The sequence below is a fragment of the Gobio gobio genome, assembly GCF_949357685.1.
Source record: "Gobio gobio genome assembly, chromosome: 2".
Classification (NCBI taxonomy): domain Eukaryota; kingdom Metazoa; phylum Chordata; class Actinopteri; order Cypriniformes; family Gobionidae; genus Gobio; species Gobio gobio.
In genome coordinates, this window is record NC_137098.1 from 56,020,655 (window position 1) to 56,038,044 (window position 17,390).

The window sequence follows — 17,390 nt, forward strand, 5'->3', positions numbered from 1 at the left end:
ATTCAGGTCATTCAGGTATTATTCAGATAGCTAGTATGTCAACATTTTTACTAAGATGCTCAACTATATTCCCTTACAATGTAGCTCCACCATGATAGTAGATGAACTGAAAGTGAAAAATGTTTCCCTAGGAAGAAGTATGTGATCATATGTGGGTGTGTCTATGAGAGTGTGTATATCAGTGAACGACACTCAGGAGGGTTCTAATCTCAAGATTAGAGTTCAGGAAGACAACAGTCCTTCCTCAGTGGGTCTCTGCCACTTTTATCAAAGCAGGGATAAGATGTGGCGTGAGACTCTTCAACTACATCCAACCCACAAAATCCACCCACCTAAATCACAGAGGCAAGCGTCCAGCCGTGAATTCCACAGCAAAGTGGACTGGGGTCACTTTGAGATAGGGACGAGTACTGAACCCTGGTGCACGCCACCTTAGATCACCCTAAATTTAGTTACAGGAGTGACGGAGCAGAAAGCAAAAGAACTGCTGCTATCGCTGAGTGATATACTCCTCTAAAGGGAGTAATTCAAGACGGGTTTGCAGACAAACGGTAGATCTTAACCCCCCCCAAATGCATGAATATGAACTGAAGCGTTCGTCAATGGCTCTTCTGTAAACCCTTAAACACGTTCACCCCTCATTCTTCTTGTTTTATGAGTCTCTGTGATAAATGCCTTTGGTAGACCGCAGAGAGCGGTGGCTGTCTGGATGCTGGCAGGCCACAGTTTGCGGCTTTCAGTGGGGGTAGCGGGGGTCCATCAAGCTCCCCTGCCAACTATTAACAGGGGTATCATTTCGGAGACGGGGAGGGGGAGGAAACTCTAATAATACCACAACAGGGGGCGAGAGTGGCCCGTGGGGCCTTGTTTAAGTAATGAAAGGAAACTGGACACATGGAGGTCAGAATGTAGACACCCTCAACTCTGGTTTCAGTGGCCGTTTTATTCGGATGAAGAACCAGCTAATGAAGCCTGCTTCTTGTCCAGTTCTGGTTGAATGGAACTGGGTGAAATGCATCTTTATTGACACTGTGTAAAAAGAACACTCCCAGCGTGAGGTCACCAGAAATCCTGAGTAACAGGTGAAAGGATTCATCTCTGCAGGTCGAGAATACTTCAGAATAAACAAAAAAAAAATACATGACTGTATTGAGTTGCAATGCACAGAATGTGGCGAGACTGTCTTGGGATACCTGAGGATTTACGGTTTAGTGGATTATTGGTTATAAAAGTAAAAAGACTGATTCATATATGTTTATTCAGACACTTGTAGCTAGGCCCAGACAGAATCTGCAGACTTTTTCCGCATTTTCTGTACTGATTTTCTGGGAAAAAAATCTGCAGAATTATGCAGAATGGGTTTAAACAAGGAAAAATGTGTTAAACTAAACTAAAAGTATAGTAGTACACAATATATCGTTTTCAATAGTTGAAAGCAAAATCAAATGAACCAAAATAGCAAAACAAAAATTTTTATGAATGATGAACATTCAAATTTTGTGAAAATTTATAGAACTATTCCATGTGGGCTTGCTTGTAACTGATTGAATACTAAGGATAAAGCCAATGCTGAATCCTGGGATTCATTGTCTGTCGAATAAAATTACCCAAAGATATTAGACAGGTTTAGTTTACAATAAATCAAAGGAGAGGTAATGTCAATTTACTTAAGACCTCGTGCTGCTGTCAAATGACCTAAAAATAAATGTTTAGTGAAAGGTAGGGCTGGGCAATATAGTTAAAATATTCAATCTTTCAGCCTTTTGATGGTGTTCAAAATATATATTTGATATTACTTAATCTTAGTCCTAGAGAAAGGAAGCAATAGAGTGTTTGTGACCATATTATGTACTGTATAACATCATTAAAAATAACTCACGTTGGGTCTTCCAAAGCTACTTTGGTTTCTTCCAGCTCTTGAGCCTGTTTCAACCAGGGCAGCTTGGCTTCAACAGGTTGGTTCTCTGGGAAAGCAATGAACAAATACACACACAAACACACAACTATTAATCCATGTTTCTGTTAATCAAACTAGAAGCATGTATCAAACAGAGCATTTAAACTCATACGCAACCGTAATTACCCAGTCTGGTCTTAGTATAAATGCAAAAGATAACCTTTATAAGAAGGTCAGCTTATAACTATGAATTTCCATACTGGTGTGAGCTGGTTTATGCTTGTTACCAGCAAAACATGGTGGTTAGGCTAGTTAAAAAGTCTGATGGGAACACTAGCACACCAGCATCCGTTACACTAAATAAAATGCTCTTTTCATAAAGAATGTGACATTAGCCAAACATTGAATTTAGGCTCAAATATTACATTTTTGAGGCTCATAACTATAAAAAAAAGTGGTGCTTGGCTACTAATCAGAGGCGATTAGTTGAGGGTGGTGTGGAATAAATATCAAAGATCTGGGCTGGTAACCAAAAAGGTTATTGGTTCAAACCCTGTAAGTGGTGATCCACAAACTATCATATACTCTTGAGCAAGACGCACAACCTCAGGTTACTCTGAGGAGGATTGTCCCTGTATTAAGTGTTCTGTAAACTGTTTTGGATGAAAGTGTCAGATAAAAGATGAAAAAAAAGATAAAGTAAGCCAAGTCAGTGAGAGATCAGTGCAGAGGGACACTCAAATTTCACCAGAAACCATTCTTGCTATGAACATCTGTAGGACCATCACTGGGTCATGCGTCTTACTGAAGGTTACAGAGCCAGTTTGAACCCGGATGCTTCTTCTCCAGCCCCCCAACCCAAACACTACTAATAAAGCTAGACATAAATCTCCATGTGACAACCAAATATTTATGCAAGCAACCATTTATTGATCTGGAACTGGATTATCACAGCTGTTGGTGACTGCGGGTCAGCAGTAAAGTCTTGCAGTAGAACATGCCGAGGGCTCAGGGTTTGGCTCTTCAGTTGGGGTTTCTGGGTTTCTCTGATGGCAGACATCCTCACAATTGGCGTGCGGGAAGGTCTAGATGAAATAGCAGGCAATGGAGCCTCTGTCATTTCAACCCACTGAGTTTTTACAAGCATGTCAGGCTCGAGTTATGTGTGGAATTGATTGATACGAAGAGAATTATAGGTGGAAAAAAATCGTACAGATGTTTGTGATTAAGGTTTCTTGAATTTTGGCATTGTTGCGTAGCTGATATTACATTTAAAGGAATACACTACCGTGAATACAGTTTGGGGTTAGTACGATTTGTTTGCTTTTTTCTACATTTATTTAATCAAAAGTACAGTAAAACAGTAACATTGATGTTGAAAACAGGATTTCAGGATTTTATAATGAACAAAATTCAAAAGAACAGCATTTATTTGAAATAGAAATCTTTTGTAACATTATCAATGTCTTCACTGTCACTTTTGATTAATATCATGCGTCCTTGCTAGAATAAAAGCATTCAAAATAAATAAAAAAAACCGTACTGGCTCCAAACTTTTGAACAGTAGTGTACTTCACCGAAAAAAGAAAAAATGACTTACTCTCATGTCACTCTAAACCTGCACACTGTCATTAGTTCAGTGCAACACAAAAGCAGAAATCTGAATAAACTTCAAGCTGCTCTTTAGATTTGAAATGACATGGTGAACTATTTTGGGGTGAATTATTCCTTCAATGAAAATTTGGAGGATTTAAGCAAAGCTTGTAAATGTAAAACACGTGTGAGGAGGAAAGTGTTAGACGTCTAGATGACAAACACCTCCTGTTATGTGGCAGAATCGTGCCTGAACTCACATGTCTTCTGTCTCGAATAAGGGAGTTTGATTCATGAGCAGACGGGACTATGTTTGGCATGATTTGGAATGAAAAAAAAGTACATTTTATTCATGTACTCAGACAAATCACTTGAACTAATTACACAAGACTTCATGAAAAGTGTGTCTTGCCAAAAAGACGTAACATATTTAAGTGAGAAAAGACGTGGTCACACGGAGAGACAATGATGAAAAAGTTTTAAATAAATAAATCAAATCAAATAAATAAATAAAATAAAATAAAGACCAGTGTTGACAAGAGCCTAGAGCTACAACAAATAATGTTAATTAAATTATTAATTTTGAAACATGACAAATTGTGATTGTTTTTACCATTACCACTAAATGGATTATGGCTATGAATGTGTTTGTATTATTTGTCTGAATATTTATGTAAGAACAAGAAATGAAAAAACAAGAAATACTGTATAAAATTATGTAGTGCAAAGGGTCAAATAAAATGGATTATATTTACTGACATATTATGGATGACTCATATTTAACCACATGAATTGTGAATTGTAGTAATTTATTCACAAATTATTCGTCACTCTTAGAAGAAAAGGTTCTATATAGAAACTTAACGCATTCTGTCAGGCACATCATACAGTATATAGAACCTTTTAAGGGTTCCCATCATGGGATCATCTTATTTGTTTTAGTTCATTTATAATTTTAATTAAATTATATGAATTAAACAGCTCGTAAACATACGTTATCACTTGGAAAAATAACTGTTAAAGATGAAAATATTATGCAATCATTTAAGACATTTCTCCTAATATAAGACCTTTTTGGCACAAAAGGTTCTTTAAAATAAAGTCAAGAACCCCAGGATTCTATATACTGTATAAACCCATTGAACCATTTTTTTTCTTAAAGGAACACGCCACTATTTTTGAAAATATGCTCATTTTCCAACTCCCCTAGAGTTAAACAGTTGAGTTTTACCGTTTTCGAATCCATTCAGTCGATCTCCAGTCTGGCGGTAGCACTTTTAGCATAGCTTAGCATAGAACATTGAATCTGATTCGGCCGTTAAACGACGGAAAATGAAAAGTTGTGATTTTCTAGGCCGATATGGCTAGGAACTATACTCTCATTTCTGTGTAATAATCAAGGAACTTTGCTGCCGTACCATAGGTGCAACAGCCTGAAAATAGGCTAACTTCCGTCAACATAACCAACGTGACAACCTGCTTGCACAGGGAGGCTATTTTCAGGCGCTGCTTAAGTTTTCAATAGGAAAAATATCGAAAATGCTAATGTTTTAATTACACTGGTGGCAAGGATAAACAACTGAGATCATAATGAGTTATCAAAGGAGATTTCACTTCACATGCTTTTATCCTAGAGGAAAGAAACTGAAAGATACTGAAAAAAAGCAATAGAGATCTGACAGGAAAATAAAGAGACAGACCAGGTGAAGTTTCGGGTATTAATTAACTCCACAGCAAGAAACGGCTCAAAAACACTCTGTGACTGACTCAATGAGCTCAGAGTGTCTGTCTGCACTTATGGAGAATTTCATATTCAGATCACACGTTACTTCATAAGCGTCTGTCTGTGGCACACTCCACTCTCCTCTCTGACAGCTGCAGGCACTGACTGTTCCCTAATGGAGACCACTTTGGCTGTGCTCCAAAGTCTAGTGAGCTTCCTCACTGCCAACCGCCTACATAGGCAGCATCCTAAACTGAGACGAAACCTCATAAGTGAGCATTTTGGAAGACTCTAGACAGACAGCAATTCTGTACCTCAAGTTCTATTGATGACAAAACGTTTCTTTACTGCAGTCAATCCTCTTTTCATTGCACATTCTCATTAAATTCACTGTGATAGACACATTCAATGCTGCAAAATGGGGTTTCTTAGAGAGTAGCATAATTTTACCACTAGGCTATGGAACACTTCGAATTGAAATGCTTCTCTGAAATAAATATGTTCTAAAAGTATTTTAATCGTATCAATGTTTTAATGTTAGTTTTCATTAGTAGATGAAGGGCGCTTAACAGTGACTGCTCACTTTATCAGTGGCCTTGGCTCCAGATTTATTACCCATTTATTTTCCGAAGGCAGAACATTCTTCAGGAAAAAGTTCAAAGCCTTGAACGAAAGTAACCAGCTACAATGAATCACAATATTACACTGTTTTATTCAAGGGGTGGGGGTGGGCGAGAAAGGTACTTGCAAAAAGAAGGCAGCAGCTCTGAATGTTCACTTCACAAAAATGCACTGTGACATGATCAGTGAAAACGGTAAGAGAAGTACTAATGATCAATCCAATTCAAAATTCACCCAGTATTTGTGTGCGTGACGTATTTTTAATGCTTATTAGAGCTGTGATTCTCAACCGGGGGCTCAGCACAATTCCACTGGGGTCACTAATGGCTTGTTTCCACCGAGCGGTATGGTTCAATACAGTTCAGTACGGTATGCAATTTTTGCCGTTTCCATTGTCAGAAGTTGTGAATGGTACCCTAACTGTGCGTTCACACCGCCGGTGGCGAGAGCGTCAATGTGGCCGGAAGTCATTCATTTTCAATGAGAGCCGGTGGTGGGCTCTGGCGAGAGTGGCGCGGCGCGTCTCGGACGATTTGGGCGTCAAGGAGAGTTGAAATCAGGTCAACTTTATGTTAATGAGCTATGATGCGGTGCGGCAGCAACCAATCGTAATGAGATGATGAGCTCCGCTTGAGATGATTCCAGAGAACGCAGTGCTGTAAACTTTGGTTCCAACCACATTAGTTCCCAAGCAAAATGGAGAAGAGGTTGATCATTGCTGTGGTCGGTTTGATAAGAAGGCGCGCAATACTATTTATAGGCAACATTTTCGCTCTAGAACGCTTGTTTTTAAGGGAAGGCAATTAATTTGCTCAAAACACCACCGATTTGACCAATTACATTAATGCTGCACTAAAACCAGGACAGTTATTATAAGGAAGGCTGCACACAAATGAATGTTAATGTTAATTAAAGACCACGGCTAGTAAACGTCTCCTATAAACTTAAAGGGTTAGTTCACCCAAAAATGAAAATGATGTCATTAATTACTTACCCTCATGTCGTTCGACACCCGTAAGACCTCCGTTCATCTTCAGAACACAAATGAAGATATTTTAGTTGAAATCTGATGGCTCTGAAAGGCCTCCATTGGCACAATGCACGGTACACTCTCAAGACCCTTAGAAGGTACTAAAGATGTCGTTAAAAATTCCATCTCTACAAAAACACGGCATCATGAAGCTTCGAAGCGTTATGAATCAGTGAGTCGAATCATGATTCGGATCGCGTGTCAAACCGCCAAACTGCTGAAATTTGGCGATCCAAACTGCTGAATCGACTCACTGATTCATAACGCTTCGAAGCTTCATGATGCCTTGTTTTTAAATAGTCATCACTATGCAAGTCGTTATTTAGGGGTTTTTTGCGCACAAAAACTAATATCGCCGATTCATAAAGTTATTTAAGAACCACTGTAGTGAGATGGACTTTGTAACGACGTCTTTAGTACCTTTTAAGGGTCTTGAGAGTGTAACGTGCCATTGTGCCAATGGAGGCCTTTCAGAGCCATCAGATTTCAACAAAAATATCTTCATTTGTGTTCTGAAGATGAACGGAGGTCTTACGGGTGTCGAACAACATGAGGGTAAGTAATTAATGACAGAATTTTCATTTTTGGGTGAACTAACCCTTTAACCATGAACACAAAAGCCACACCCCACAAATTGGTTTTAATAGGTTTATTTCGTTAGCAAACATGTAACTATAATTGTTAAGTTCTTTCCATCGATCAATTTCTTACTTTCACTTTTAAAATATTTCATGAGGTTAACTTATACCCTACTTGTGCTCAGTCTGCACAAATACCTCCTGCTTCAAAACTTGTTTGCTTTGCGGCCCCTTTAAATAGTTTAAAAAAAGACCAAGCATTCGATCTACGTCAGAGCGGCAGCACGTCCACGAATTTTGACGCTCTCGCCGGCGGTGGTGTGAACGCACAGTAATTCCGAACCATACCACTTTTTTGGTACTCTTCCATTGGGGTACCTAGCATAGTAGTCCGGAACTAAAGGGTGTAGCTGGACTCATTGCAAAACATTGATTGGTTGACAGAGAATCATCACTTGCGTGCGCTTTTTCGGCTGTGTTTCTCCTTTTTCCTCGCAGCCTTGGCTCAAACAAAGCATGTCTTCTTCTTGTGACAACAGCCACATGCCGAGAAGCATGAACAAGATCTGCTGTATGTTGTTTACTATGTCGTTTTCTTCTTCGCGCAAAAATGACATCAATCACTACACCACACCTATCATAAGCGTACTGTTGGCAGTGGAAATGCAAGCCGGATCTTGAATTTGACTGTACCGCACCGCACCGCGGAAACAATCCAAAAATGACTTAAAATTATTTCAAAAAAGCTCTAATAGCTAAAACTGCTCAAAATCAAGAAGTAATATATTGTCAACATAGCAGCATGCTAATAAACTTAGTTGGAATTATTTAATCTCGCATGTGCTTCATATGCAGTTCCTGCCTATGTAGAATGTTTCAAATCTATATAGGCAATAGACAGCAGTAGCTCACTCAATTGTGGATCTCTTTTAAAGATCACATTTTTGTTGTTTCTACCTCGTGGTTTGTGGCAGGCGACGGGGACCAGGCAGTCCTCTTTGATATGGGGTTTGAGGTGGGGATCGCAGCCGCCAGCATGTTGCCCACTGTGATCCACACACAGCACAACTCTGTACCGCAGACCTGGGCCACAGGTAACCGTGCACTGGATAGTAAAAATACAAAAACACAAACATATACATGGGGCAGTCCAGACATGCTGATATGTGATCATATTATATATAATATGTATCGTGAAAGCACTATACAAATTAAATTGAACTGAATCTGTCCATTTACATCAGGAGTGATGTGAAAACAACATACAAAATACAGAGGTTGGAAAAAGTAACTGAAACACTGGCCGATATAGCATTAGGGGTTTCACACCTATGTAGGCATGGCCTGGTGGACAATCTTCAGTAGCTGTGTTTATATGAACACTAAAAATCTGATTGTAATCGGACTACTAGCACAGTTGGAAAAAAAGCCACATGTAACCACGTCAATCGTAATGAATCGGCCAAATCCAATTAAAATTGAATTTGGATTGTTAGGGGTGGTTAGGGGAGTTTCTAATCTGAAACTGGAAAGTACTGTCCAATGATGTAGAAATGATATATGACGCGAGGAACAAGCTGTTGTTGTTGAATGAAGTGTCATAAATGACTGTTGTGTCATTCTAATATTCTCTTTCCTTGCTTAAGACTCTCATCCACAGACGCCTGTTTTTGGGTGCAGGAATGGGCATTTTTACTGCTTGATCAATTTAAGCAGCAGGGCACAACTGTTTATGTGCTTGTCGTCTCCTAATTAGGACCCGAAATAGATAAACATAAATAAGTCTGCTCTTTAAAACCAAAGAAAAAAAGAAACAATGTAGGAGAACAGCGGGAAACTCTGTATATTCATGCATTGTGCGCATTTGAAACTTGTGTGACATATAAACGCGCATCAGCACGATCATTTTTATTAGAGTTCATGTAAACACTACATTTGGATTTATCAGAATTCATCAAAAACAAAAAGTATTCAAGCAAATGTAGCTACTGATTTTACATTCCATCAGTAAGAGCAGAGTGTGAAGGTTTTTGGTGCACATCTTGCTGGTTCATCTGTGACCAGGACAGCAAGTCTTTGTGGTGTATCTAGAGCTATGGTATCCAGGGTAATGTCGGCATACCACAACATAGTTAATTAATGTACACTGTACCTTTTTGAAATAAATATAATAGGACGAACCACATCCAACAGGAGTAACTGTCGATTGCAAGAGGAAGCGGTCTTGAAAGGGATGTCCAGGTACTAACCCGGGAATGTATCCAAACCTCACTGCAGAACCTGCAGAATTAAATGTGCACCTCCAGTTTCCACCAAAACTGTTGGTTGGGAGCTCCACAGAGTCAATATTCATGGTCAGACTGCAAAAGCCACACCTTTGGACATTCGTGCCAATGCCAAATGTTGGTTTCAATGATGCCAATGTGGTCTGTGGACAATGTGAAACATGTATTGTTCTCTGATGAGTCCAACTTCACTGTCTTTCCAACATCTGTGGGAGTTACACCGTGGAGAAACCCCAAAGAGGCTTAACACCCGGACTGTTGCTGCCCAGAGTGAAGTACCTGGTTAAGTGATGGTTTGGGCTGCGATATCATGGCATTACCTACTGTAGCTGATGGGCACCTCACTGCCAAGGATTACCAAACCATTCTAAAGGACCATGTGCACCTAATGGTGCAAACATTGCACCCTGGAGGGGGTGGCGTGCATCAGCATGATAATGCACCAATACACACTGTTGACAGAGTGGTTTGACGAACATGAAAGTGAAGTAGAACATCTCCCTTGGCCTGCACAGTCACCAGATCTGAATATTATTGAGCCACTTTGGGGTGTTTTGGAGGAGCAATTCAGAAAATATTTTCCTCCACCAGCATCACATAGTGACCTGGCCACTTTTCTGCAAGAGGAATGACTCCCTCTGGCCACTGTGCAGTACCTCCCAGGACAAATTGATGCCATATTAGCCGCAAAAGAAGGCCCTACTCCATACTAATAAATCACTGTAGTCTAAAACCAGGTGTTTCAGTTTCATTATCAAACCCCTGTATGTGACAATAAAAGATTTGGGTTAGTACGATTTTTTAATGTCAAAAGACGTCTCTTATGCTCACTAATTATAAATGTCTTTACTGTCACTTGTGATTGATTTAATGCATGCCAACTGAATACAATTATTAATTCCTTTTAAAATGTTTACTGACTCCAAACATTTATATAGATGCATACTGCATATGGTGGAGAAGGTATACAAATCTCTGTTCCAAAAGAACAATTAAAAGAATTCTGTTCCAAAAAAAAAACATGAACAATGTTGTAAAGAGGACCTATTATGCCCTTTTTCTTGATTTTGTTTTTGGGGTCTACTAGGACAGTTTTCATGCCTGAAATGTAAAAAAACATTATTTTTCACATATTTTATATTGTTGCAGCACCTCTCTTCCCAGTCTGTCAGTAACGCTCTGTTTAGTTCCAGTCTCTATGAAGCCCCTCCTTCTAAAAAAGCGGAGTATGCTATGATTGGTCGGATAGATCAGTCTGTTGTGTTCGGAAATATCTCACCCCTTACCATAACCCTGAGTTTCAACACAGTAATAACGCAACTCAACCGGGCCTCGTCCACTGATATAGAGAATAACTCCCTTTGGAGTGACTTTGTGCCTTGTAACTTTGCAGACCTTTTTCATGCTCAAACAGCAACATTACACACCAAAGAAAGTTGTAAATGTAAAAGGCATAACAGGTCCTCTGTAAATCACGTATGTGGTTTCATTTGGGTTAGGGCACAAAAACAGCTCACTAGGTTGAAGAACAGAGCTACAGATGGTCAATAAAAGGTCACTTACCTGAGACCACTCCATGGCCATCCACTGTGGACACTCAAACGTGTTGCAGCTCTGTTTGCTGAATGGTCTTGGGGAGTGTGTGCACTTCCACTCCTCTACCTGCACGATCTGACCGTGAACGTCCTCCTCTACACACACCACGCTTCTCTCCTGAGAGCCACCTCCACATGAGACTGAACACGACGTCCACGGGTTCTGCTCCCACCTGCATCAATGTTATAAAATAATATCTGTTGGTATTAGTAGATACGTACTAACTTAGAAATATGTTGTAATGTGATAACTTTTAGAGACAAAGTGTCAGCAATATCGTAAAATATTATTACAATTTAAAATAAAATAAAAAGTTGAATGTTCAGTATCATTACTCCAGTCTTCAGTGTCACATGATCCTTCAGAAATCGTTCTAATATGCAGCTCAAGAAACATTTATTATCATCAATATTGAAAACAGTTGTGCTGCTTAATATTTTTGTGAAAACCATGATGATTTTTTTTAGGATTCTTTAATCCTAACTGCATTTATTTAAAATAGACATTTCTTATTTAACATTATAAATGTCACTGTCACTTTTGAACAATTTAAAGTATCCTTACTAAATTTAAAAAATAAACATTTCTCAAAAAGCTCACAAAAAAAAAAACCTTTCAAAAAGTAGTGTATCTATTGTATTCAAACAACACAGAGCAAATATTGCGTTTAAATTTTAAAACTTTTAATCTTTCTTTAAACTATTTCCGGCATTAGAGCCGTTTTAAGCTTTCAGACACGTCAAATCAACATTCTAAGGTTGTCTTAATGAATGATGTTAAATCCTGTCATTTTAAATCAGTTGACATCACCAAATAGAGTGAGTATCACGGTTCTCTATCCTAATGTGAGCAGTAAGTGTGCCGTGATATACGTGCTGTACACACTAAATAACTTCATACCGTGGTAGAGGCTGGAAATGGTCATAGGGCATCACTTCCTTGAAGCCATCACTGCAGAGAAACACACACCATTATCTCTTCAAGTCATTATCCACACTATAATAAGTTCATGCACAGGAAGTCTAATGCACAGCTACTCTCTGGTTTATAGAGATATAGAGACACTCATTGCGTTTTGTCATGGAGGGTGTGTTGCAGAAATCGATAAGACAGAACCAGCCTTTCAAGGCAGGGATCCATGTTGCACTCCTTGAGTTTGGGTGTAGGCTTGGTGTTCTCTGGGAAGCTGTGGCACAGGTGCTCTGCAACTGATTTGTTGAAACGAATATCCATGCAATCAGCCGAATTGAGCTGATAACCTTCAGAGGCGAGACAAAGCAACATTAGTTATGTTTTATGAAAATTGTACCCTGTATAAGCATTTTAAGTAGCATGCATGATAATGCATACATACACTACTGGTCAAAAGTTTGGAAAACATTTTTGAAAGATGTTTTTTTTTTCCCTCCTATTCTTACCAAGACTGAATTAATTTGTTAAAAATACAGTAAAAACAGTAATATTGTTAAACTAACTTATATTTTAACATATTTTAAAATGTAACTTATTCCTGTGATGGTTAAGCTGAATTTTTAGCATTCAGTACTCCAATCTTCAGTATCACATGATCTTTCAGAAATCATTCTAACATAATGGGTATTGTATATCATATACATCAAAGTGCTATTTTGCGATTTCAAATATTACCTTTCATGTAGTTTGTAATATAGCTGTTTATGAATGTAAAAGGTCAAAGTTTTAAAGATCAAAGTGCATGACAAATAAAGTTATTGTCTAAAAAAATTCTGAATTGCTTCAACAAATCTTCAGTAATTCCAGACTAACTTCCTGTTACAGACCTACGTAACAATGTAACAAATTTGCATAATGCCAGCATATGGTCTTCATTGGCTGCCCACGAATGACATCTAATTTGACCCGCCCTCAAACACTGTAGCTGTAGCTGAGACCTGGAAGAGTTTAGTTCATGTTGTCGACACGTCTTGAAGACGCTGTTTTCAGCGCTGCAAATCCACTTTGCATACACTTCACCGAGATGAGGACTCGCGCTGGAATTGATATGGAAAAACCGACGCCATTGTTACAGTTTGTATCACTGTGTATGTTGAGCGCTGTAGAAGCCTCTGGAGTTGAAGGTTTTCAGACTTGTTGTGAAATTAGCTGTGCAATGTATATTATGAGAAAACGAAAGTGTTTTTGACCTTGGATCCATGTAAACCTATTGTAGGAGACCTCCAAAACGAAACCTTTAAAATAGCATAATTGGGGCACTTTGATGCATGATAAATAGATACCAAATCAATTATCTGCCAATATTAGAGATTTTGTATTTATCTTTGTGCTGAATGAGTATTTTTGGTGTATTCAAACCATTCAAATCACTGTGAATTATTAAAAATCGCCATCTCTAATCAAGAGGAACAATCTGTAGCACTTACCCCCTCCACAGGTGACGGAGCAAGGGAAAAAGTCAGTTTCTCTCCACTGGTAGCGAATGGGCTGGTAGAACATAAACTGCATCACTGTGTCTTTAGGGCCAGCATACTTCACCTGAGGGGAACCGAAATTAACTTGTAACGTGCCTGATCGTTTACTTTTAATAGTCACAGTTTTAATAGTCATAATCACATCACAAAAAGAGATAAAAGCCATTCATGTAAAAAAAATGAGTTTGACATGTATAATAAGCAGGAAATTTACTCAATGGGCCACAGTCCAAATCATGATTTCCATATGAAATGCAGCATGCATCATCTGCCACTGAATATCCTCTAGTCTTGATTTCTGAAGCTGTGATGATTAGTTAAATACTGTTTGCATGCTGCTGCAATTAACTAGAGTAATGAGTCATGTTCAATTACTGTAAAGCCATAGTGTCAAGACTACTCATGACTCTTCAGGTCGTGAGATTGAGAAAGTCTAGCATGATTGCAATCATATTGTGCTGTATTTACAGTTTCACATGGAGAATAAACACTGATTCTCTCTGCTGCTTTAAACTCATCATGTCTGTCATTATACAAGAACCCTGCCTTGTGTATGTTATACCAGAGGATGTGCGTATATATCTCGACAACAGATGCCATGGTGCCGTTTAGCTATGGCTTCTGGATGCAGAGTCATTCTGAGACATTGGAAGTCAGACATACCTTCCTCGTATGATGAATGGATGGAACTTATGTCAAATATAGCTAGTTATGAACGTGTGATATTTAGAGCCTCAGGACGACATGATTTGTTTATGAAAATGTGGGGTCCCTTTCTCTCCCTATCTGAGAATGTATTATAAAAAGAGAAAAAAATCTTCCAAATATGCCTTATACCTCTGTGCTGTAACCTACTAGTCCAGTAAAATCTAAACATGATTTATTTTCTTCTCTGTGACCTAACTTTGCTGCCACATTTGCTGCCGCTAGGGTGCGTCTAGTTTTCTAGGCTAGCATTAAGCTGGGATAAGGGGTAAAAACTACAACATGCCACTGTTAAGACTTAATTTCTTACTGATGTTCTTGTTCAAAAAAAGCACAAAAAAAGCTGAGTTTGCATGAAACTTTCAGAATCATTACTATATATATATATATATATATATATATATATATATATATATATATATATATATATATATATATATATATATATACACACACACACACACACACACACACACACACACACACACACACACACACACACACACACACAAAATTGCATGTTGTTAAGATGTAATTAATCGTGATTAATCAATTTGATAGCACAGTATAATATATGATATATACACAAGCTTGTTATATATAATAAATATATGTACTTCTATATTTATTTACATATTTATATATGTATGTAGGGTATTTATAACAAACTTAATGTATAACAAACTAATATTGTATACATTAAATCATATACATAAATATTTATAATTATTCTATAAAATAAAAAACATAATAAAAATAGTTCTCAAATCTCATTTCGTTGTGAATACAGATCATCCACTTTTGATGAAATGTTCAGCATCACATCTCTTTTTGTATGTTATGGAAAAAAGAAAATATTGAAGTCAATGATGATAGAAATGTAATTTTTTTTGTGAAACTACACTTATAAATTCTTAAGGGATATACTTCAAGTACATTTCTTATATAAATAAGGTTGGAAACTCCAACACAAGAGAAAATACCTATCCATCGAAAAGGCCAAATCTCTGGCTAAGAGTTTCTGCTGTTTTCTAGTAGCACTTGCAGATAGATAGATCTACCGTACGGTTTTCAATTCCCACCTTAATTGTGAAGTCTGCAGACAGCGGCCCGTAGCAGCGGAGGGTCTGTCTTTCTGCTCCTCTCTGGTACTCCACCGTGTTGTTACCCAGAGCGTGAGAACCTGAAGAGCTGAACACGACCTCTTCTCTCCGGCTGGTTGGTGCATGCGCTTCAATCACTGAAATAGGACATTGCAGGTTCTATGAGTGATACAGTGGGGGATTTTACCACAGATTTTTTCAACTGAAACAGGTGCCCTGAGACGCCACACCTGACTCCGTACAGCGTTAGGGTCTGTAAACAGCAAAAACTGTCAGTGGAGCCTGGAGCGGTTTACACTTTTTTCTTAACAGTAAGCCCATCTACCTGTCGATCACTCTGCATGTTGGGGTTGGCTGACACGCTTTTGGAGGGTGGGGATTTAGATTGAGGTGTGATTGAAATCGCTTGCTGCTGTTTTAAAACACAAAAATTTCACATAATCTAATAACATATTTTTAAACAATGAAGTTAGACCAATGACCTTAATATTTAAATTATGATAAGAATGTGGGTCTTTTTGGCTATTTGTAATGATAAAGTGGACAGGGAATATGGTTGAATTAGTGCTGTCACATCGATTAATCGCATCTAACATAAATATTTGTGTTTACATAAGATGTGTGTGTATGCGTGTGTGTGTGTGTATATATATATATATATATATATATATATATATATATATATATATATATATATATATATATATACACACATATACACTCACACACACACACAGGGTTTTTTTGGTGAAATGTGGGGACCACATTCCATAGGTGTAATGGTTTGTATACCTTACAAACCGTATTTTCTATCCCCTTACACTGCCCCTACCCCTAAACCTACCCATCACAGGACACTGCACAGTTTACTTTCTGTGAAAAAACCCTCATTCTGTATGATTTATAAGCCTTTTGAAAAGTGAGGACATGGGTAACATCCTCACATTTCACCCTCTACTTGTAATACCTGTCATACCCATGTCATTATACACATTTGTGTCCTGATATTTCACAAAAACATGCCCACACACACTTTTATGTTAGATGCGATTAATCATGATTAATCGATTTGACAGCCCTATAGCTGGAATATTAAAATTAATTTAGTTTTTTTATTTATTTACAATAATCAGTAATACTTTACAGTTAAAGGGTTAGTTCACCCAAAAATGAAAATTCTGTCATTAATTACTTACCCTCATGTCGTTCGACACCCGTCAGACCTCCGTTCATCTTCAGAACACAAATGAAGATATTTTAGTTGAAATCTGATGCCTCTGAAAGGCCTCCATTGGCACAATGCACGGTTCACTCTCAAGACCCTTAAAAGGTACTAAAGATGTCGTTAAAAATTCCATCTCACTACAGTGGTTCTACAATAACTTTATGGAGTGACGATAATAGTTTTTGTGCGCAAAAAAAACTAAATAACGACTTATACAGTGATGACGATTTCAAAACACGGCATCATGAAGCTTCGAAGCGTTATGAATCACTGAGCCGAATGATGATTCGGATCGCGTGTCAAACCGCCAAACTGCTGAAATTTGGCGATTCAAACCGCTGAATCGACTCAGTGATTCATAACGCTTCGAAGCTTCATGATGCTTTGTTTTGAAATCGTCATCACTATGTAAGTCGTTATTTAGGGTTTTTTTGCGCACAAAAACTATTGTTGCCGATTCATAAAGTTATTTTAGAACCACTGTAGTGAGATGGACTTTGTAACGACGTCTTTAGTACCTTTTAAGGGTCTTGAGAGTGTAGAGTACCATTGAGCCAATGGAGGCCTTTCAGAGCCATCAGATTTCA

General features: G+C 38.2%; 1 protein-coding gene across 1 annotated transcript in view; it reads right to left on the reverse strand.

Annotated features, from left to right (window-relative positions):
* Window positions 1-17,390, reverse strand: part of adamtsl3 (ADAMTS-like 3) — a 211,021-nt gene that overhangs the window by 53,790 nt on the left and 139,841 nt on the right. The window contains exons 9-15 of the mRNA XM_079802035.1: window positions 15,558-15,715; window positions 13,723-13,834; window positions 12,444-12,582; window positions 12,224-12,274; window positions 11,291-11,495; window positions 8,400-8,547; window positions 1,880-1,964 (exon numbers count right to left, since the gene is read on the reverse strand). Coding sequence (XP_079658161.1) covers window positions 1,880-1,964; window positions 8,400-8,547; window positions 11,291-11,495; window positions 12,224-12,274; window positions 12,444-12,582; window positions 13,723-13,834; window positions 15,558-15,715 — 898 coding nt within the window. The remainder of the gene's footprint in view (window positions 1-1,879; window positions 1,965-8,399; window positions 8,548-11,290; window positions 11,496-12,223; window positions 12,275-12,443; window positions 12,583-13,722; window positions 13,835-15,557; window positions 15,716-17,390) is intronic.